The following is a 23,964-nucleotide window of genomic DNA, read 5'->3' as shown; positions in this document are numbered from 1 at the left end:
CTGATTTTGATGAAATGACGTAAAAGGATATGATTATTATTTAATAGTATAGATTTAAAGGGTAAAAACGGAAAATCAAACCAAATCAGGTACCTGAAATTTCAAATGCTACTCTAGATAGCATTTCATTTCATGTAGCTTATTTGGTTAAATATGCTAATTGTCAAACGCTTACAAAAAAAATAAGGTACCTAAAGTTTTGGTCAAATGTACCTTTAATGCTCTGTCAAACGGAGCCTTAGTATGTTACCTTTACAAGTGGGCCTTAGAAAAATTATACTCACATTCACTTATGTTGGACCTTTATACCTAACGGGCTAACACCTTACAAATAGAAACCCCGGTTCTTTAAAACTTAGTTTAGACCTCCCTTCAAAAAAAAAAATAAAAAAAACTTTGTTTAGACCTAGTTGGAAAACTAATGGTGATCTCTTCAAGTATAGGATTCAAATTCAGTTATCCAATCGCAGCTCCTAAGGTAATAGTATATTTGATTTAATTTTGAAGTTGTTTTTGAAAGTGGATGTTTGTTTTGGTTTGGTTTGGGTATTATGAGTAAATTAAGTGTTGTTGTTGATACGTGTTTTTTGTATGAAGATGGAGATGAGAGGTTTGGTGAGAATCCCAATCCCAGTAGTGAAGGGCGTACGTTGCGGTAGCAGCCGCAGCAGCAATATCCATCCAATCCCATTAATGAAGGGCGTACGTTGCGTGAGCAGCAGCAATATCCATCCAAAACCATTCCCATTAGAGGAGGCCCTTCCAAGTTGCTTGTCAATAGAATGCAGGGCTTCCGTTCTTGTCCCTCTTACCCCCGGTTCAATGATGTCGCGTAAATGCGAAGAAGAAGAAACGTGCAAGGGTCTTGTTAATAACCTTGATCGAGGTCGTGACTTTAAGCACTTTAGAGTCTTTCTCAAACCCCCCTTATCCGCAGCCTCTGCTTCTTCTCCGGATCTCATCATCCGCTACTATATTCAAACTTTCTCTCAACTAACTTTAATAAGGTACCAATTACGGAGTACTTACTTCATTTCGTTTCAAACCCGCAATTTGGCACTTACCTAATTCTCCTCTTCTAGCGAAGAGGAAGCCGTCAAGAGAATATATTCCGTGGCAACAAGACATTACTTTGCTTTTGGCGCTAAAGTTACTGGCCACATAGCCGATCTTCTCAAAGGTTTCTTCCTCCTATTTTTGTTTCTTGGGATATTCTTCTACAGTGTACCCACTTTATGAGTTGCATCAGGTGTGACTCTTTTTCTTTTAACAGCTCTACCAAATGTTTGTGCTGTCCATCCCGATGAGTATGTGGATATTAAAGAGAAGAGGTACCCATGTAAGTATATTTTCGCTTCTCTCTCTAGCTAATTCATACTCCGTAGTTGTTAGTCTATTTATACGTTTGAATCTACATGTTTGTTCTTCAATAGGTGTGGAAGATCCTTCATAAGAAGATCTCATGCAAGAAAATTAACACAACTTAGAGCACTGGTAATATTTCCAAGTAAACAATGCTAGGATAGGATTCACAATAGGCTAATAACACCTATTGAAGAACAAACATGTAGATTCTACTCATAAAATTCCAAACTTTGAACAAACTTTGCAATAAATAAGCTTGCTTCTAAGAACTCTACACAAATTAAGACAATTATGAAGAGTATGCACTAGTTCAACAAAGGACATGCAAGAGTGGCTACTTCTTCTAGCACAAATTCATCTAACATATAACCTTAAGCACAAAGAAAATACATTAAGCAGAGATAGGGAAGGATTAGGGTCTTACAAAGCTTAGAAATGGGTAATGGGTATACCCGGACGGGCATAATTACACCCCTTGCTGTCTTGATTTCCCCCTATTGGATTCATAATTCTTAATTCTTGATTAGGGTTTTTCAAACAGTTTTCAAATATGGTAACATAATATGTTGTATAACACGTTTGCTTAATTGTTCCCAGTTTAGTACAATTTTAACATCGTACCATATTATCAAAGGGTAGCAACATCAATTTTTGTTTTCCTTACCTATGTTCAACGAATGACTAATACATATTCCTCAAAAACGAAAACATATATTTTCTTTAATAATAATAATAATAATATGTTAGCATTCAACATAATATGCTGAGATGTTCAAATTAGTATGTGACCATCTTAAAATAATATGTTACCGCTCACTCACTGACGCAGACAAACGGTTTAAATAGTAACATAATATGTTTAAGAACATGTTACATATGTTTAATTAATGACCAATAATCATTGTTTTTGTCTTCCCATATTATACGAATAGTTGAGAGGATGAATAGCGTATTTGATATTGAAATTTAAATCCGTAAAATGAAAAAGGTAGTGATAAGATGGGGAAATAAAGCCATTTTGTGTACATTGCAAATTCAAATATATGGGTCAACTGAAATCATATTAACATATGGTATTGATCTGACCTGTCTTATTTTTAGAGGTATACCATCCGTTTAACGAAGACTTGTTGATGTTTATTTTTTTTAATTTTATTTTTCTCATGAACTTGGCAGTCTTTACCCATTTCTTGCTCCATGTAGTTGGCCAAGTGCCTAATAAAAGAATTCTAAAAAAAGAGTAAAAATTCCATTTTCCCTTACTTGGGTTGTTCCTAATTTTTACATTCGTTAAGTGATTTATTTGAGTTTGTTTTAGAAATATAGTGCATAACAGTTGTTCCGGGTGTAGTTTCGGAGCAGTGTTTTGTGACCACGTAAGCTTGTTGAATGGCGTCTTTGACTTGTCTCTTCCTTTCGCTCTTTCCTATTTAAGATGAACGAACTGAGGGCTCGGCTTGGTACCGAGCGTACTCACTCCGACGCTCAAGTCAGTAAACTTAAAGAGGTTAAGTTGTGTGTTACTTGGCAAAGTATATTGTAGAGAGATAAGGGAGTTTATACCAGATTAATAGTGAGTTTATGGATGAATTGTGGATTCTTGGATTGTTTTCTCAATGAGGATTGAGGAGTATTTATAGACTTTCACCTTTTATCACGTAGTGGCCAAGTGGCCAAGTGGCGTAGCAGGTGGAAAGACTGTCTTACCCTCGGCCGAGGGACCCATGGCAGGCCGGCTGGCCTGGTTGACTCCATGCCGAGGGGACTTGGATGTGAGTACGCGGATATGTCTCCCAGCTGGCTAGTTGCCTAGCCGAGACCCAAGTGACAGGCCGACAGGCTTTGTCGGTTAGGCTGTTAATATGTTGACTTGTTGTGGATGTCTTTGACCTTGGTCAATATGTTGACTCGGTCAGCGGGTGCAGAATATGCCCCATCAATTTGCCCCCAGCGTAGTCTATGTCGTGGTATGGACCTTCGATGAGTGTTGAGCGTATTCTGCGCAAGTTGAATTTCTTCCCCGGCTTCTTCTTCCTCGGCTTGGTTACTGTCGGCCGTACCATATCCCCCCTCCACATGGATGTGTAATGGACATCCTATGTGGAAAAGAAAGTGGCGCTGGCCGAGACCAAGGTTGAGAGTGCCGTTTGTACTTTTGATTGCCCCCAGCCGGTGCTGTCTTTTTTTGTTGATTAGCTGGCCGTTAGCAAGTAATACCAAGGAGCGTGTTGAAGAAGATTTGTAACTGTATGTCGATTGACATTCCATGGCTGCATGCTTGACACGTGGCTTGGCATTGATTGGTTGACGTTTCATGGGCTTTGCCCTGATTGGTCCGTTTCATGGGCTTTGCTCTATAAATAGAGCAGTGTGCCCCGTTTTTTGGCCATCAAACTTCATTTTCTCAAAAAAAAAATTTCCTCTCTCTTAGTTTTTCGAAGAAACTTCTCTCTAGTCTTCAAAGCGTTACTCGGCGTAGCACTTTTCCAAGGTAAACAAACAAATTTTTCCAACTTTTAAATTGTTAAGTTTTTGTTGCTACTATGTCTTCTGCGGATGCTCAACCAAGTACCTCTGCGCCGGGGGGCAAACCGTCGCATCCTGATGAGCAGGAGCCACTTGTCGTCACCCCGATAAGGTTCGGGGGCCCCAGGTCTCCTTCTCCTGAAATTGATGAGAGATATTTGGAGGGTATTGATGATTACGATGATGAGGCGACCCCTTCTGTCGTAAGGAGGCCGCTTATTTCGTGGCACGGTGATGCCTGCTCGATCAGTCCTGACCGTGCCTGGACGAACAAGTTCGCCAGTTGTTCCGATTCTGAACTTTTTGAACACCATTACTCCTTCGGCAGGGGGTATAGAATTGTTATCCCTGAGGAGGGTCAGGCCGTCTGTTGCCCTCCCGAGGGTTGTATCGGCGTATACATCAGACACCTGGAGTATGGGCTCCGGTTTCCTCTGAATGAATACGTTGCTGCCATTATTAAAGCCATGAATGTCGCCGTGGCCCAACTGCATCCGTTGGCCATCAGGACGATTGTTGGTTTTGTATGGTTGTGTCTTTTCAAAGGGGAGGCCCCAAAGGTGAACCTCTTTCGCCGGCTTCACCACCTTCGACAGACTGTCCTAGGTGGCCCGGGGTGGTATAGCATACAGACTGAGCCGGGTTATATCACCGTCTCTAAGCTTACTTCTTGCAAGGACTGGAAGGGGCGGTGGGTATACGTTGAGGTTCCGGAGGACTACTCGCTGCCCCGGTCCTTTCAGAGCCGCGTCAATTTGTGGTGTGAGAACCAAGGGGAGCATGACAAATATGTCTCCCGGAGTAAGCTTAAGATGGACGCAAGCAGGGTCTATCTTAATGAGGACGAAACGCGGGCAATGAGGCTGTTTGAGGCTGAGAAGGATGGCACGCCGAAGGGATGGATGCCCCCGACGCGGATCGTTCTTCGGATGAGCCGCTGCTCGCCACGTCGGCCTCATACCGGCCCTCGAACAGGGTGAGTGGGGTCGGTGTGAGGCCCATCTTTGCTTTTTATGTTTCGTATTTGAATTTTGGTTTATTTCTTTTACTTAACTCCCCGCTTCGTTTCTTCGCACCGATTGGCCCGAATCGCTCTGTCTCCGTCCTCAAGAGGTTGGGACTTGACGAGAACGGGAGAGTTGTTGAGCTGCATCCTAAGGCCGGACCACGTGATCGCAGACCGGCTCCTCACGAACTTACGGAGCAGAAGTTGAAGGCACTGGATGTGACGGCGGCTCAGGCGCAGATTGCCGGTAACGTGCCGCGCCGGAAACCAAAGACAAGGTCTGCGGCGGCAACGGCGTCAACCCCAGCTCAACCTTCAATCCCCGTAACCCAAAAGGAGCAGGTGGTAATCGTTGATGTTGAAGAGAAGGTCACCGTTGCGGAGGGTCCTCCTCCTTCAAACAAGAGAAAAGGGGCAACGCCTTTCGCCGCTGCTGTTACCGATGCCGGGAAAGAAAAGGGGTCAGCCGGCCCTCCAACCAAGAAGGCCAAGGCTGGTACGGATCTAACCTACGGCTCGGATTTAGCGGGCTCTTTAGGCATTCCCGATGACAGCTCTCGACATGTCAATGAATGTTGACATGGATGCTTTGTCTCGAATTTTTGTAGATCAACCGCCGCCGGTGTCGGTCCCACCGAACGGCAATTGGAGAAGCGGCCATGCGTGTGCAGACGGGCAATCAAAATGTCACCGTCGACTCCTCATCCCTGAAGGTTTCCCCCGCTCAGATTGCGGCGGAGGGTGTAAGGTTGTCCAAGAGGCTGGCGAAGTGGACTGACATAGCCGGCGCTCACATTATGGAGCAAGAAAAACTCATGGCTGAGGCAGCTCCTGCGCTCGAACGGCTTAGGCTTGAGCTTGCTGCTTCTAAGCAAGAGGCCGAGAAGGCGAAGAAGGACTTCGTCGCCACCATGGAGAACCTCCTCACTCAAAGAAAAGCTTAAGGAGGAAGGCGAGAAGCGGGTCCTAGCCGAGAGAGCCAAGGTTGAGGCTGCGTTGGCTGACGCCGCTAAGCTGCGGGAGGAGAGAGAGAAGCTTCAGGGCGGTTACGATGCAATGGTTGAGCAGAGGGGAAAATGGAAGTCCCTGCATCTGACCGAGGCGAAGGAGCACAGGAACACAAAGGCCATCCTTGTTCAGAGGGAGAAGGACATTGAGACGCTCCAAACTGTCATCATCCCTAACATGTGTGCCCAGTACCGGGACCAGGCCGAAGATGCTACCAGGGAAGTAATCAAAGAGCTCTTTCCTAAAGACCCCTTCCCGTGGCAAGATTTTGACCGGCTTCTTGATGAGAAGGCGGCTGCTGTGGAGGCAAAGGCTGCGGAGAAGGCAGAGGCGACAAAGGCCGCTGAGGAGGCTGAGGCCAAGGCGGCCCATGCTGAAAAGGTGAAGGCGGCCAGGGAGGAAGCTGAGAGGGCAAAGGCGGGTGAAGCTGCCAAGTCGGTTTCTTGGTCGCCCACTGATGGTAATGCTGCTACTGCTGCCGGTGGCGAGCAGAAACAAGCATAGGGAGACGGGCGGTCGTCACCAGATTCACCCGGCCCTTCAGACATCTTCAGCTGTTCGGGGGCCAACTATTGAGCCTTTCCTCCCTGCCATCCTTTTGGCGCTTCAAGTTTTATGTCTGTAACCTTTTGTTGTATTTTTTGTTTTAAACTTTTGGTAGGTTGTGTTTAGGCTATCCCTATGGGGACGGCCGTCGACTTTGTTTTGCCTCATCCTGTAAACATTTTTAATAAAGTTTGTTTATTTTGCCTTCATTAAGTTGTCTTCTTACGTTTCAACATATTGAGTGCTTTTTCGTTTTTACTTCCGGCTTGGCCGAGGCAGTTAGAAGGCGCATCTCAATTGTACTTAAACGTTTAAACATGTTGGCATGTCGGTCGCTTCCTCCACCACCCCGGTCTTAGCCGGGCGGTCGATTTGCGCTTCCCAACCACCGTTGTGATCATGTTAGCGTATCGGTCGTTGTGTCCCCGTCGCCCCCGGTTTTGGCCGAGGTAAAACGAGGTTACGGCTCGACAGCGTTCGTATTTGTAGACATATTGATCCCTTCCTCTGCCGGGCCTTCGGTTGGCCGAGGCGGCTAGATTTGCGTCTCAACTGTACTTATACGTTCCTAAGCATGTTGGTCGCTTTCGCGAGTATCAACTGCATTTGGCGTGACTGCCCGGCTTTGGCCGTGGCGTCTATTCTGGCATGACTATGGAGGGGACAAGTATTTTGATGGAGAACTTGGATTATTCTTCATAAGGTGTAATAATGCGTTGGGGTGTCCACAACGGTCTCAGACACCTCCGTCGTTATACAAAATATTTCCTTAAGTTGTCCGTGTTCCAGTGGCTCATCAAAGAAACACCCTCCATGTCCGTCAGCCGGTATGTCCCCGGCCTCATTTCTCCAACCACCTTGTAGGGTCCTTCCCAGTTGGCCGTCATTTTTCCATGGACGTTTCCTTTGTTTGTGGCGGCCGACTTTCTTAGGACTAGATCTCCTACTCTTAAGTCCCTTTTGTGGACCCTTCGGTTGTATGCTCTTCTCATCCGGTTTTGATACACTGCCAAGTTGAGCCGTGCCGTGTCTCGACTTTCTTCGACCAGGTCTAGGGAGGCTCTCAGGCCTTCCTCATTTTCGACTGGGTCAAAAGTTTGCGTTCTGAATGTCGGCACCGCTGCTTCAATTGGCAGGACGGCCTCAGACCCATAGACAAGGTGGAATGGACTGTACCCCGTTGCTTCTTTCTCCGTGGTTCTAAGGGACCACAGGACGCCGGGTAGTTCATCGGCCCACCTTCCCTTTAGATCTTCAACCTTCTTTTTCAGCCCGTTTAGGATTGTTTTATTAGCTGCTTCCGCCTGCCCGTTGCTCTGAGGGTGGCAGACGGAGGAATATGCAAATTTGATACCGAGCTCCTCCAACCAGTTCATTACCATGTCGCTCCAAAACTCTCGACCGTGGTCAAATACCATGACTTGGGGCAACCCAAATCGAGTTATGACGTTCTCCCAAATCACCTTTGTTACGGCCGCCGTGGTCTTGGCAGGTACCGCGACAGCCTCGACCCATTTGGTGAAGTAGTCAACGGCGACGATTAGGTACTTCCTTCCTCCGGAGGCCGTCGGAAATGGCCCTAAAAAATCCACCCCCCACTGTGCAAATGGTAGGGGGCTAAGTACTGGTTGCAAGTCTCGGGAAGGTGCGTGTATCACCGGAGCATGCATCTGACAATTCTTGCACTTCTTGGTCTTAGCTCTGGAATCCTCAAGCATGGTTGGCCAGAAGTAGCCGGCTCGGAGAGCTTTGTGGGCTAGCGTTCTTGCCCTCATGTGATGTCCACAGATGCCTTCTGTATAGTTCTCCTTCGAACACCAAGTACCTTGCGGCGATCCTTCTTATCTTCTGAGAGAGACTGCGGTCCTCCGGTAACTCTTTTGTTAGTTTGTATTTCATTATCGGAGTCATCCACGTCGTCTCGATGTCGCCCACCATGCCAACGGTCTCGGTGATGCTTTTAGCATTCCCGATATCCACCAAAGACGGTTCGACCGACATTCTTGATGCTTGAACTGGCAAGTTTTGAGAGAGCGTCGGCTCGGTTGTTCTCAGACCTGGGAATGCACTGTATTTGGAAAGATTTCAATTTTGCAGTGTCGGCTTTTACCCTTTCCAGGTATCTCACCATCCCGTCGTCTCGAGCCTCGTACTCTCCTCTGATTTGATTGGTCACTAGGAGTGAATCTGTCTTCAACACGATATGCTCCGCCCCGGCAGCTCTAGCTAACTCGACTCCATTTATCACCGCCTCATATTCGGATTCGTTGTTTGAGGCCGAGAAGGTAAACTTCAAGGCGTACTCAAACTCATCCCCGTTAGGGCTAGTGATAAGGATGCCGGCTCCTGAGCTGTTTGCCGTGGAGGATCCGTCGGTGTATACTTCCCACACACCGGGATGTGATTCTTCTTGGTATGTGCACTCGGCTAGGAAGTCTGCAAGCGCTTGCCCTTTTATCGACGGCCTCGGTTTGTATTGAATGCCGAAGCCGGATAGCTCCACTGCCCATTTGATAAGTCTGCCTGATTTTTCGAATTTTTCTAAGGCTTTCTCCAATGGCTGGTCGGTTAAGACCGTCACGGGATGTGCGTCGAAGTAGGGTTTTAACTTCCTTGCGGCAACGACGACGGCGAAGGCCGCTTTTTCATTCAGTGGGTAATTCCTTTCGGCGGGCAGCAGTGTATGGCTGATAAAGTAGATTGGGTGTTGCTGCTTGTTTTCTTCTCTGACGATTACGGCACTGACCGTGGCCGAGGTAACTGCTAAGTATAGGTATAGCGTCTCCCCCAGCGTCGGCCTGGACAGGGTCGGGAGAGTTAGTAGGTGGGCTTTCAGTTGTTTGAAAGCCGCACTCTGTTCCTCCCCCCAGCAAAAGTCTTTATTCCCCTTCAACACTTTGAAGAATGGGGTGCTCTTGTCGGCCGACCGAGAGATGAAGCGGGCGAGAGCCGCCATCCTCCCGGTCAGCATCATAACCTCTTTTCGATTCCTCGACTCCTGCAGGTCTAGTATCGCTTGGACTTTCTCTGGATTGGCATCAATTCCCCTGGCGCTGACAAGCACGCCGAGGAACTTGCCGGCCCGGACACCGAAGTTGCATTTCATTGGGTTAAGCTTCATCTTATATTTCCTTAGTGAACAAAATGTTTCGCTCAAGTCGGCCAAGTTCTCGCTGTCAGACTTAGTTTTTACAATAGCATCGTCGACGTAAGCCTCGATGTTTCGCCTATTTTGATCTTGAAACACTTTGTCCACCAGCCTAGTGTAAGCTGCGCCAGCGTTTTTCAAACCGAACGGCATCATTTTATACAATTATGTGCCGTGTATGGTGATGAATGCGCACTTAGGCATGTCTTCCTCGGCCATGAATACCTGATGGTACCCCGAGAAGGCGTCGAGCAGGCTCAGCATAGTGTAGCCTGCCGTTGCGTCAATTAAACTATCTATTCGAGGCAAGGGATAGCAATCTTTGGGGCATGCTTTATTAAGATTTGTAAAATCAACACACATCCTCAACCCCCCCCCCCCCCCCCTGATGACTTCTTTACCATTACAACATTTGCTAGCCACTCAGGGTAAGTACAAGGCATGATAAAGCCCGCCTCTAATAGTTTGTCTACCTCGGCCTTGATGGCCTCGTCCTTTTCGGCCGAGGAGTTCCTCATCTTCTGCTTGACAGGGCGAGCGGTGGAGAGTACGTTCAGCTTGTGAACGATCACCTCCCGGCTCACGCCTGGCATCTCGGCGGCTGAGTACGCGAAGACGTCTTTGTTCTTCCTCAGCAGGTCTAGGAGATCGGCTCTGAATTTTGGCTCCAGGCCAACACCGACAGTTACGGTGCGCCCAGGGTCAATTTCCACTTCCTCGGTCTGGGCTCCTTCGACCATGCCGACGTTGTTGGTGCTCATCGGATCACCCTCCTATTGTAAGGATGGGCTCTTCCCTTTCTCTGACTTCTTCGCCACTTTGAGGGATTGCATGTTGCACCCTCTGGCAGATACTTGGACATTGAGAATTTCGTCTCTTTCGTCCTTTGAGACGAACTTTTGCGCTTCCCCCCGGTCCGAGAAATACATCAATGTCAGGGCCCGGATGGACATCACTGCATCGGCCTCGCTCAGAGTGACTCGGCCTATGAGAACATTGTAGGCAGACGAACCATCAATGACCACGAACTCGGATAAAACATTCTTGGCCGCATCGGCTTGGCCAAACATCACCGGCGATCCCGATTGAACCCGGGGGACCAGGCCGGCCCCGGAGAAGTCAGTATAGCGGGTTGGTGCGAGGGCTCGGTCTTCAATCTTCGACCGAGATTGAGAAAGCACTCCCTGAACATGATGTTTGTGTAGGCGCCTGTGTCAATCAGGCACCTTTTGACCAAGTGGTTGGCTATGTCTAAGTGGACTACGAGCGGGTCGTTGTGCGGAGCGATGACTCCTTCGTAGTCCTTCTTTCCGATGGTTATATCGGGGACGGTGGAAGCGGGGATCGCTGTTTTGGGCACAAAGTTGATGGCTTGGTATAGCTCATTCAGGTGCCGTTTGTGCCCATTAGCTGACCCACCGTTCTCGTTTCCTCCGGTTACAACCTGGATCACTCCCATCCTCTGGAATACTGATTTTATATTCGCCCCGTCGGAGCTTGTTTCTGGGCCTCTAGCTACATACTTGCTGAGGGCCCCCTTTCGAGTCAGCTCCTCGATGGCGTTCCTCAGATGCCGACAGTTGTCGTTCTTATGGCCGGGTTGGCCGTGGTAGTCGCAGAACTGGCTAAGGTCGCCGTCCCCCCTCGCCTTGGGGGGCCTTGCCCATTTCTGCCCTTCGTTCTTGCTTAGGGCAAGGACCTCGGCCGGTGATTTGACCAGGGGGGTGAGACCGCTGTACCGCTTCGGGGTGTATGGTCCCGAACTCCCCCCGGCGCCCGCCGAGTTCTGTTTCCTGTTAAATCTCTCAGACCGTGACCTATTCATGTCACGGCGTCCTTCGTCTACGTTGTCCCGGCGACTCCTCCTCTCTGGGTGCCCGGCTTCACTGTGGCCCACCCAGGTCTTGTGATAGTCCTCCACCTTTATGGCTCGGTCGGCCATCTTTCTGGCGGAGTCTAGGTTGAGGTCCTCGCACTTGATGAGCTCATTTTTGAACTCGCCTTTCGGCAGGCCTTTCATCGGTCGAAGGCGCGCGGTTCGGTGTTCACTCACGAATCTGCTGAACCTTAGCGTCGAATCTCTTGACGTAGCTCCGGAGGGACTCGTCCTCCCCCTGTCGGATAGTCAGGAGATCTGATGTCTCCACGGCCCTTCGTTTGTTGCAAGCGTATTGGGCTATGAAACTGTCCCTTAGGTCGGCATAACAGTACACCGAGCCATTAGGTAGCCCCTTGTACCAACTCTGAGACATGCCATGGAGGGTCGTTGGGAAGACTCGGCACCACACCTCATCAGGCTGCTCCCATACCGACATGTACGACTCGAAAGCCTCGGCGTGGTCGGTTGGGTTGCTATCCCCTTTGTATGATAGGGGCGGCAGTTTCAGTTTGGTCGGCACCGGGACTTCGAGGACAAAGGCATTGAGGGGCTGTCTGACCACGTGCCGAATGACACGCGGCGATCGGCTCTTCGCAATCCTAGTCCGGCTTCTCTCCCCGTGGCGGGAAGGGCTTCTTGTTGTCCGACTTTGGAGAGTCGGACTTCTTTCTTCATTTCTTCGGGGGTGGCCTCGTTGTTGCCGCGGCGACGCTGTCCTCCCACGAGTGGGGGAAGGACTTTGGTCTGCCACTGGCACCACGGGCACCGCCGGCGTCCTTGCATGCCCAGCTCCTTGTATTACTCCGGTCAAGTTGTTCGGAGTTACTTTGTGGGCCCTGGTCACCAGTGGAGGCGCTGCCATCACCGTCGTCGTGACAGGGGTGACCGGCGTACCGCCCATCAGGTCCAGGAATAGCTTCAGTTTGGCTGCATCGACCACATGTCCCATGACAGTGACTTGGCCGGTCGGCAACGGTGTTTCTGGCTCACTTGGCATCCCGTACTTCACCGGCTCAATCACTCGGCCGGTGGGGGACTGCCCGATCTCAGAATTAGGGAATGTCTCATCCTGGTAGAATTCAGTTTCTACACTCACCAGTTCTGGCTGTTTTGACATCTTCTTAGCTCTTTGAATGGTTTTTTTTTTGTAAGGTAGGTGATTAGCTTTTAGTATCTAATTCCCACAGACGGCGCCAATTGTTCCGGGTGTAGTTTCGGAGCAGTGTTTTGTGACCACGTAAGCTTGTTGAATGACGTCTTTGACTTGTCTCTTCCTTTCGCTCTTTCCTGTTTAAGATGAACGAACTGAGGGCTCGGTTTGGTACCGAGCGTACTCACTCCGACGCTCAAGTCAGTAAACTTAAAGAGGTTAAGTTGTGTGTTACTTGGCAAAGTATATTGTAGAGAGATAAGGAAGTTTATACCAGATTAATAGTGAGTTTATGGATGAATTGTGGATTCTTGGATTGTTTTCTCAATGAGGATTGAGGAGTATTTATAGACTTTCACCTTTTGTCACGTAGTGGCCAAGTGGCGTAGCAGGTGGAAAGACTGTCTTACCCTCGGCCGAGGGACCCATGGCAGGCCGGCTGGCCTGGTTGACTCCATGCCGAGGGGAATTGGATGTGAGTACGCAGATATGTCTCCCGGCTGGCTAGTTGCCTAGCCGAGACCCAAGTGACAGGCCGACAGGCTTTGTCGGTTAGGCTGTTAATATGTTGACTTGTTGTGGATGTCTTTGACCTTGGTCAATATGTTGACTCAGTCAGCGGGTGCAGAATATGCCCCGTCAACAGTTAACAAAAAAAAAACAAAAAAACTTAACGTAATAGAGGAATGTTCTTATTAGAGTATATTGTACTCCGTATATGCCCAATAACTTATTTTATCATAGAGAACAAAATTTGAGGAGGAAGATGATGTAGGCGGTATGACTATTAGACGAATAATGAACAGATAAACTTACACAAGTTGAAGAGAAAGATGTCGTGGCGTGATAGAATCACTGCCTTAAAGTTAAATTTGCCCCACTCGATACACAGCCTCTTGGTAACCAACCCTCAAGGTTACACGACGTCCGAGTCTAAGGTGTACGATAAAGACTCAGAATGAGGACTACTTGCAGAACGTTGCCAAATATCAGCTTAGCACAAGAGAAATATTTAGAGAGAAATACAAGAGGAAATCATTATTGTCTTTTTTTGTGTGTTAGGGATGGGTTTATATAGTAGTGAAATGGGTATGGTAAATCACAAAGTTAGTATCGTAAAATGCTAATTTTAGGATACTACACAATCAATGTGGAAAATCTCTCATAAATCAAGTATGGGAGAATGCACAATCAATTTGGAAAACCATCCCATGAATAAATTGGGAATATTACCATTTGCTTCTTTTGAAGCACTAACTCCAACAATCCCCCACATGATTCAAAAGAAGAGAAAAAGAATAGCTGATATAAGGCAACAGAACGTAAGTCTTAAGATGACAATGTTCCTGAGGAATTGAATTGTCACCCAGTGCATACAATTACCCGCTACAGCCGTATCGAGTTGCTCTCGGCATTGGACTCTCCACGGTGGTTTGTAACGGATAATTGCGCACAAACTTGCATTCAAATCTATGTTCGTCCTCGCGAAATGTCATAAAAGGTGCCCCTCACATGTCTGGGATTTAGTGAATCTTCTAGAGGTCTTAAAGCCTAAAGACCAAATAGGGGTAGGGCATTTCCCCCACATTCACATAGGTAAGTCCATCAGGTTTGACTGTCACAAACCACCCTTAAAAAAGGACTATGGACTTATTAAAAGCTTAGCTCAGCCTTCCTCACATGACAGAAATAGCACAATATATAAAAAAAATACATCACTTTTTAAAAATAGGAATGGTAGTAGTATTACAACATGAGATCCTCGTGACTTCGTTTGACCCATTGAACTTGGTAAACCCAAGTGGGGAAGCCCCGTCACGATTCACTCCCAATAGGCTTTAAACCCATTTCTTGTGGTGACACCAACACCAACTTCTACCATGGCCATTGGTAGGAGGATCTCAATATCCTCTTCACAATTTACGTACGTACTATCATGATAACACATTGTGTAAGGGATCTCAATTTCCACTTACAATTCACAACCTCTGTGAACCCATTATCCGATCAGATTATTCATCACTCTTGATAATCTGCCAAAAAACCTTGATGCGTCAGATTCTGATGCATGACAAATAATGGAGTCAAAATATTCCCACAAAGGAATACAACCACTTAGCCAATCAGCTTTTTATCCTGCAAATTCTTCATAATATATTCATACTCCATTACATATTCAACAATACAATTATGCATCTATGACTTCCATGATATAGCGTTATGGAAGACATCGTTTTCCAAAGTCAAATAAATATCATAATTATTCGACGTTCAATTAATTGCAAATTCATTCCCAAAGATACAATCGTTTTAATGGATTAGCTTACAAAAAACCATGGTGTCCATCACCTATAACAACAATATAAGCTATATCATATCTCTCATAATGCATACAAACATCATATATATGAATGTAATAACCTTTCCACTAATTTCATCTTGTCATGCATAAACTCTGGAATACATCTTAAATAACTCATATATTAGTGTTCCAATTATCACCAATAACTTCTGTTAAAGAAACGTCGCCAAAATCAAAACCAAATAAATATAGATTATTCATCCTTTTACTTTTCTTGGTTTACTATAACCCTTTAAACCAAATAAAAAGTAATTATTCTAACACATGTATTACCAAACAACCTTTCATAAATTTTATAAACGGAGAAACAAGTTAATACAATCACAATATCAGAGTATTCACAACTATCAATCATTCTCATGTAATTGTAATTATCACCACTTTCAACATCGAAACTCAATTACCTTACGACAAAAAATAAGGCGGTGGAGTCTTACCTTCATCGAGTCTTACCATCATCGGACAAAACATTTACAAAGTTTACTCAAATAATAAATAGAGCAATAACCTACTTCCCCCACATGTTGTCACGACATATATAACTGGCAACATAAGGTAGTAAAAAATTCACAAAAGTCTGAGAATGTAATGATGTATATGAAACCGTCACACATTATTTATTTGGTACCACACATTTTGGTAGGTTACATACTCATTTTATTCGGTCAACCATATAAAAAGCAAAATTTGTCTCATGCTAAAAGATAAGAAAAGGACTTGAGTTTGCCTTATACAATATATTCATATCCCACCATATTTCGATCTCTTATCATCTGATGCAACAACAAACATAATAGTAATAATAATAATGAATGTAAGACATGAGTCACATTTCAAGTTACCATTATGTATATCCAAATTAAGCATCACATGAGTCAACGAATGATCCTTCACACATGCATATGAACAATAAAATATATAAGTCACCGATATCATTTATGGTTAGTGTGTCATTAAGTATAACCACTGTTTACATCCATGTTCAACAATTTGAGTACTTGAAGACCCATACCATGGAATTAAATCAAGTCGGGTGAACATAGACAAAGATTATTCAACAGGTCCAAAAAAAAAAAAATTACGAGATATTTGATTAAACAATCAAAACAATTAATAGTTACTTCAAATATCAAAATGTATATGGTATATCGCATTTAGTAGTTGGCAGGGCCGTCCCGGTAGTTTTGGGGGCCCTGTGCGAAATCTTAAAGTGAGGCCCCGTTACTATTTTTATTACTCGTAAAAGAATAATTGGAAAAACGTATGTTAACTATTTTAAGTAATTTTTATAAGCCTAGTTTATGAGTCAATTCTAAAAGAAATGTAGTTCATAAATAAATGTCTTTTCAATTCTTCAACAACAAGTATTTGTCATAGTGGTTAGGTGCATAATAAGGTTGCAAGGCAACCCAGGTTCGATTCCCATTAGCCTTATTTTGCTGAAAATTAAGCCACCCCATTGTGTAAAACTTTAACAAAATTAAACATGAAGCAGGGTTTGAACCCAAGACCATTGACAAGTTATACCATGACTCTTACCACCAAGTCAAGCTAATTACTATGCTAAAAAACATGCTAAATTAAATTATCAACTAACACAAATATTTTCATGAATGGGCGTGGGCCCCAGTGGGGCCCCAGGATCAAGACCACTTTGCACTTGCGGCCCCTGGGCCGGCCCTGGTAGTTGGACAGCCTTGTAAAGAGGAAAAAAAAACAATAGACGCAAGTTTCCATACATAAAAATCCTCACATGTAAATATCATTATTCAAAAGTTGCTCGTGTCAAGAAAACAAAGCGTGATTTTGCCATGTACGACAAGTGACTATATAAACATGAGCAATTGAACTTAATAACAAATCCTGTACGTTCGCAAAAAAGAAACAAGCTGTAACTCACGTAGTCATGACTCGCGTGTAATACAAAAAAAAGTAAAAAATAAAAAATCATAAAAAACTAATTGACCCAAACAAAAAGATCACCTACTATTACGAAATCTACCAATCGTTGGTTGGCGCAGTGGTAGCATGGGGCTGCGCTTGGTAGGGAGGTATGCGGATCGATCCCCCACAACTGCGATTGGGAGGGGTTTAAATACCGTAATCCTTGGACACGCCCCGAAATCCGGATTAGTCGGCCCAATGTGGTTCGGATTACCGGATGGTTTAGACCAAAACCTACTATTACGAAATCTGGTCTAAAAATATAATACAGAGTGCTTATTAGAAACCAAAAGCAACGGATTAGCTAATGAGTAAAACTATGTATCAACCATTTTCTTCATAAAAAAAACACGGCTGTTTTACATGTACTACTACTACCTGGTGCCATTACTTATTACTATATATGTTAATGAGCATGAGAAGGCATACACGTGACATATATGCAAAATAAGAAAAAAAAAATCGAATTTTGGTGACTGATAAGCGGAAACAAAAATAGTCATCCAAGAAAAAAGTTTCAAAATTCAACTTTAGACTGTAGGCGGTATGACTATTAGATGAACAATGAACAGATAAACTTACAGAAGTTGAAGAGAAAGATGTCGTGGTGTGATAGAATCACTGCCCTAAAGTTAAATTTGCCCCGCTCGATACACACGGCCTCTTGGCAACCAACCCCCAGGGTTACACGACGTCCGAGTCTAAGGTGTACGACAAAGACTCAGAATGAGGACTACTTGCAGAACGTTGCCAAATATCAGCTTAGCACAAGAGAAATATTTAGAGAGAAATACAAGAGGAAATCATTGTTGTCTTTTTTTGTGTGCTAGGGATGGGTTTATATAGTAGTGAAATGGGTATGGTAAATCACAAAGTTAGTATCGTAAAATGCTAATTTTAGGATACTACACAATCAATGTGGAAAATTTCTCATAAATCAAGTATGGGAGAATGCACAATCAATTTGGAAAACCATCCCATGAATAAATTGGGAATTACCATTTGCTTCTATTGAAGCACTAACTCCAACAGATGATACTCGAATGTATTTTCCAGGGTACACAAAAATGCCTTTATAAAGGGAAGAAGTAGTTGCTAAAATGTTAGTTAATAATGACATAGTAGTTGGTTGCCTTTGTGTATAATGCCCTAGGATGGGGATCGGGCTTGACTTTATTGGCAGTAGAATTGTACAAATTTACGACCTGCGTTGGAATTTTGACTACTATGGTGTTGTTTGGCTGCATTACATAATTCTGAATTTTAGGGTATTTATTTATAATTCGTTAGTTTTTCTCATGTTCCTATTTTTTTGCTTTGATTAGGGGATCCTTTTATCAATGGTCAGGCTCTCCCATATGATGGGAAATATTATCCATGTTTTAGCAATGAAAAATTAGAGATGGCTAGTCAAGAGACTCTCCCCAACAGTGACGGGAAGGCAAACAATGGACTAGGGGATCTGATGGCTGGTATACCAAACAAGGATGATGTTTAGGGATTAGCCTAAATGTTTCTCATCATATTATATATGTCCGTGGTCACTTTACATTATGGGAGTTTGAACAACTTTAGTATGGTGTGTGTTAGCGCAGAGCACGGATCGGGTATTCGATTCAAAGTGCTAGTTCGGATCGGATATACATATTAGAAATCTTGAAGTTAGATATCCAATATCCAAACCAAATGCTTCGGATATCCAATGTTAGGGTATCCAAAATAATCTGATTGGATGCGGATATCCATACTTTTGAATTTCCTTTAAAATTAAGTTTGAAACACGATTATATTCATAGTCTTACATGATGATTTTCTTTAGTATTCTTACCCCAATGTTCTCGACATAAAATTTAAGTACCACTTAGATATCTATCTATCTATATTATTAAAAAAAAAAAACTTTTTTCGAGCGATTATAGAAACTCCAACATTCGCAAAAACACCCTAACAAAATAGATAATGTTGTATAACCTCCTTAAAAAAAATAAGATTGATAAATACAAATACGACTAGAAGAAGGTATTTCTTAGGAAATACGGAGTAGTAAATAGTACTCCGTAGTGTTAAAGAAGTCTTATTCGAGTCAAATATCCATCTTATAAACAATCTAATTTCACCTACCAGCTTGAGTGATAACGGTTTGATAAATTCCAATAGAATGTAAGAGAATGTAATAATGTATTCTTATTATCTTTCATGTACAATATGTGTGAATATATATATATATATATATATATATATATATATATATATATATATATATATATACATCCATAACAATGTATAATGATGAAGGGTAACAATAGTTGGTGAAGGTTACAATGGTTGGTGAAGGGTTACAATGATTAGGAACGAAGGGTATAATGGTCAACCACTATATATTTTATAACACTCCCCCTTGGATGACCATTATCTAAAATAATACAATGTCTCACGATGACAATATACTCCTAACATGCATAACAAGCTGCCTCATTAAAACCTTTCCATGGAAAACTCAGTGGGACAAAACCATGGATAAGGAAAAAGAGTACAGCGAGTGTTAACTCCCCCTGATGATTACATAACTTGCTATATCTTGAAATAATCCATACTTTGACGTAATTTCTCGATCGTTTAAATAGAACCCATCGTGGTTAATAATAAACTTGAAATCTTCAATCAATAGAAATTCTTGATAGTTTCAATATCATATTTCTTCGGAACTCATAATCTGGATATGGTCATCATTTCATGATGACTCTTTGATCTTCATTTCAAAAAATACCTCCGCAATTTTGAGAGAAAATAATTTTAATTCTTCTCAATGGATGACATAACATTATATGTATGTCTAAACGTACCAATTGTTATCTTAACAATCATGATGATCATCATGACTATAGCGTATTAATGCGCTTATAGTGCTACCTTGTTAAAAACCTTGCTAGGAAAATACCCATTGGACAAAAAAAACCTAGTCGAAAGGAAAAAGAGTGTAGCTATCATATCTGAATCCATTCTCTTCAGGAGAATCAATCTGATTAACAATTCATCTTGAAAAATCATTGATCTTCCTTGCCAAATCATATTACTGTATGCATTGACATCTTTATTATAGATTTTCACTACATTATTTTCTAGCTATTTTGATAAGTCTGGAGCATAAAGTATTTGCACATAATTGACAAGAAATTCATTCATATTTGAATTTCCATATGCTCAAACTACAGGTTGAGACAATACAATTTATTTCAAATAAACTCTTTAGTATTTTGAATATTCCATTTTGTAACTAATCACGATAATCTTACAATCGTATGGTAGAGGTTTATATGTATAACCAAGAGTTTTCAAAACTCAATTGATCAAACATCATCATCATTTGATGATCGTTTATAAGAGGTTCCTATAGGGAGTTATCCTCGTTGGAGTGTCTTATAAGATAATATTTCTCCTTTTAATAATATAACAAGTTAAAACAATATTATGAAATATGTGCATTCATATGATATGAAACCTATCTTCTAAACAACATTTATAAAATAATGCAATGATGGATATATATTAAATCTAATATACAAATAATGTACTTATCTCTAAATGCACATGATGATGAATCAATAGTGCAACTGTACAGATTATTTTCCAAAATTCATAACATATATTGACTTCAGGTCAATGTATGGACTTCATATCCATGAGCTCATTTATAAAAATTGATTATATGTAACAAATTCAAGTCCTAAATTTCTCTCTCTAAGATTCTCTGAAATTCCTCTGAAAAATTCCTCTGATGCAAACCTCTGACTCCGGCCTGCGGCCGGAAAATATCAATTATCAATCCCACATAAAAGTAACAGATACTACTATGGTCTCTAATGAACCACAGTTCCCTCCATTACCAAAAAATGCCAAACGAAAAATGATTCATCTGAGTGAGTTCCAGAACTCTGAACTTTCAAATTCAGAGGCTGCAGGTAACTCCAACTCTAATGCCTTACAGGTCATGTCTCAACCCGGCATTGTTCCCGTGTCAACTTCGCTATCATTTCGCGACAAAGTTCAGAGGTATCAAACTGTGCATTCAGATCTGGTTGATGCTATCAATGAGGATTATGATATTGACATAGAGTCCGACGAGGATAGTAATGAAGACGGGGAGGATAGTTCATCTTGCCCAAAAATTCTGCTGTCAAAGGAGGAAAAGATTCAGTTAAGGAAGCCTTGGAGGCATGCTCTGATTATCAAACTCTTTGATAAGAAGATTGGCTATTTGTCTCTAATTCGAAAACTCAATGCAAAATGGGCAATAAAGGGTAAATTAACTCTTATTGATATTAGTGATTCTTACTATGTGGCCAGGTTCTCGTGTTTACAAGATTATGAACATGTGATAACTCAAGGTCCATGGATGGTTGATGACCATTACATAACCATTCGTAAATGGGTTCCGAACTTTGTCCCTTCTGAGGATACGATCAAATATATCACGGCATGGGTCCGTATTCCCAACCTGCCAGTGGAATATTTTAATGAAGGTTTTCTCAGAAAAATTGGCTCTAAAATAGGCAAAGTGATTCGAATCGATAAAAATACTGCCCTTGCGGAGCGTGGTCAGTTTACAAGAATGAGTGTTGAAGTGAATATCGATGAGCCCCTGTTATCGAAATTTTGGCTAAATGGAAAAATTTATCGAATCCAATATGAAGGTCTTAAGTCTATATGTTTTAAATGTGGAAAAATAGGTCATGCAGCAGAAAACTGTACTGGCCATTTAGATGACAGTAACTCTATGGAAAACGATGACAAGGGTAGTGATGTTTCGTCAGCCAGTGCAAGTCCTATTATCACCGTACCAGAAATTGCAGAAAAGTTCGGAGATTGGATGATGGTTAAGAAACCTCCACGGAGAAGAGCTCCACCTAAAGCAGACAAACCGGATAGCGTATTTCCCGCTACTGGAGGAACAAGCATTTTCAATTTTGGAAAGAATAATTCCGGGTCAAGATACGATGTCCTTAATCCAAATTTACAGGAAACTATCCAAAATTCAAACCAATCAACCCTCAGTCAAATAAAAATCAATCCTCTATTCCTAATCTTTCTCCACATAATATTCCCACTACTATTCCTTCCTTTTCTACAGTCAATCAAACGAATCCTTCCAAATTTAAGTCCACCAATTATTCTAATACCCAGTATAGAGTTACCAAATCCCTTGGTAAAAAGCCAGCTAATAATATCAACAAAACTGTCCAAAACAGAGCCAATCCTATTTTAAATAATATTACAAACCTAAAATCTAGCGCCACCATTAATGAGGTTCCACTTCTAAGCAAGACACCTAGTATTCCTAACTCACAGAGGGACGAAAATACCGCCCCTGTGTCAAATAGTCATGTCGTTTCAATTCACGAAAATTCACGACACGTATCTCCCAGTGTCGTGCCTTTTTCAGGAGCTCCCCCAGATAGTCATGATACCATCATCGAGACGGTTCAAATTATCCCCGTTGAGGGGAATGGTAGCACCAATCTTGGGGGTAATGATCGGGGAATCTCCGAGTATGGACCTAAAATTTGAGCCAGTCCAGAAGGATCCGACATCTCTATTAGTGGAGATGTCGATACCATGGAGTATTAATGACGTGCTTTCTCTCGTAAGTAGAGCTTATCTATCAACTTTACCTTATTTACCAGTTATTATGTCGGATAGAATACCAAATCTTATGCCGAACGTACCACCAATCACTTGTATGGTTTGGAACGTACAAGGGACGAGAAATAAAAATAAAATTGCTGCTTTAAAAGAGGTAGTGAAAACGTATAGACCGACTATCCTAGCATTAGTTGAGACCCATATGAGTGGAGACCATGCTGAAAATATTCGGAAAATTATAGGTTATGAAGGTCACTCTCGGATTGATGCCGTTGGCTTCAGTGGTGGAATATGGGTGTACTGGAAGACTGATATTGTTAATGTAGTGCCGGTATATGAACACTCCCAGTTCATTACCCTTGAAGTCTCACGAACAGGAGGAGTCCCTTGGCTATTTTCAGCGGTATACGCTAGTCCTGACCCAACTAATCGTCATGCTTTATGGTCTGAACTGGAGAGTTTTGCCCACGTAAACAACTTACCATGGGTTTTAGCAGGTGATTTTAATGAAACGAGGTCACTTGATGAACGTCATGGTGGTGACTCCAATATGGCCAGGAGATGCGATAAATTTAACAATTGGATTGAAAACTGTGAATTGATTGAATTAGAATTCTCGGGCCCTGCACATACGTAGGCTCGTGGTCATACACCAGAAATGAGACAAAGTGCAAGACTAGATCGCGCCCTTTGCAACGCTGAATGGGGTTCGATACATGAAAATGCGAGTGTCCGTCATTTACCCGCATTCCAATCTGATCATTGCCCTCTTTTAATAGCTCCGAACGGGTTTGCTCCTCTGACCTCCATTCATAAACCTTTTAAGTTCCAGGCAGCATGGATGACTTATGAGCTCTTTTCGAATTTCATTGCTGAAAACTGGCCATCGAGTGGTACATTCCCTAGCCGTTTAGAGGGTCTGTCAAAATCCCTACAAGAATGGAATGAGAATGTTTTAGGTAATATTTTTCGAATTAAGAGATCTCTTAAGGCGAGAATTGAAGGATGCCAAAAAAAGCTCGCAATTACCAGGGAGAAGCGCCTTATAGTCCTCGAGGCAAAATTACGCAAAGAGCTTGATGAAGTTCTCGAAAAGGAGGAGATTTATTGGTACCAAAAATCGCGGGTGGAATTCATTACAGACGGGGATAGGAATACGTCCTATTTTCATATTAGTACACTAATAAGATGATGGCAAAACAAGATTACCTCTCTTCGAAAAGATACAGGGGAATGGACTAAGGATTCGGATGAAGTCAAAAATTTAGTTGTTGACTACTTTAAAAACCTTTATACAGAGGACACACCCTGCGATGATGATGCCGATATCCCATATGATTTATTTCAAGATTATTCTAATAAAGACTGGGAATGGCTGACTAAACCTTTC

General features: G+C 43.0%; 2 protein-coding genes across 2 annotated transcripts; both read left to right on the top strand.

The window, feature by feature from the left end:
• Positions 1 to 352: 352 nt before the first annotated feature.
• Positions 353 to 18,718, top strand: LOC141631084 (multiple organellar RNA editing factor 7, mitochondrial-like). The gene is made up of 5 exons (XM_074443806.1): positions 353 to 478; positions 598 to 1,007; positions 1,083 to 1,180; positions 1,274 to 1,339; positions 18,260 to 18,718. Exons 1-5 carry the CDS (start codon positions 422 to 424, stop codon positions 18,430 to 18,432), a joined length of 804 nt encoding a protein of 267 aa, XP_074299907.1. The 5' UTR covers positions 353 to 421; the 3' UTR covers positions 18,433 to 18,718.
• A 2,066-nt stretch (positions 18,719 to 20,784) lies between these two features.
• Positions 20,785 to 23,211, top strand: LOC141641605 (uncharacterized). The gene is made up of 2 exons (XM_074450260.1): positions 20,785 to 21,861; positions 22,375 to 23,211. The coding sequence occupies exons 1-2, from the start codon at positions 20,785 to 20,787 to the stop codon at positions 23,209 to 23,211; spliced, it is 1,914 nt and encodes a 637-aa protein (XP_074306361.1).
• The last annotated feature ends 753 nt before the right edge of the window (positions 23,212 to 23,964 follow it).

The sequence above is a fragment of the Silene latifolia genome, chromosome 2 (genome assembly GCF_048544455.1).
Source record: "Silene latifolia isolate original U9 population chromosome 2, ASM4854445v1, whole genome shotgun sequence".
Lineage (NCBI taxonomy): Eukaryota > Viridiplantae > Streptophyta > Magnoliopsida > Caryophyllales > Caryophyllaceae > Silene > Silene latifolia.
The sequence above is the reverse complement of the archived record's forward strand: the minus strand, read 5'-3'. Positions and strand labels throughout refer to the sequence as shown.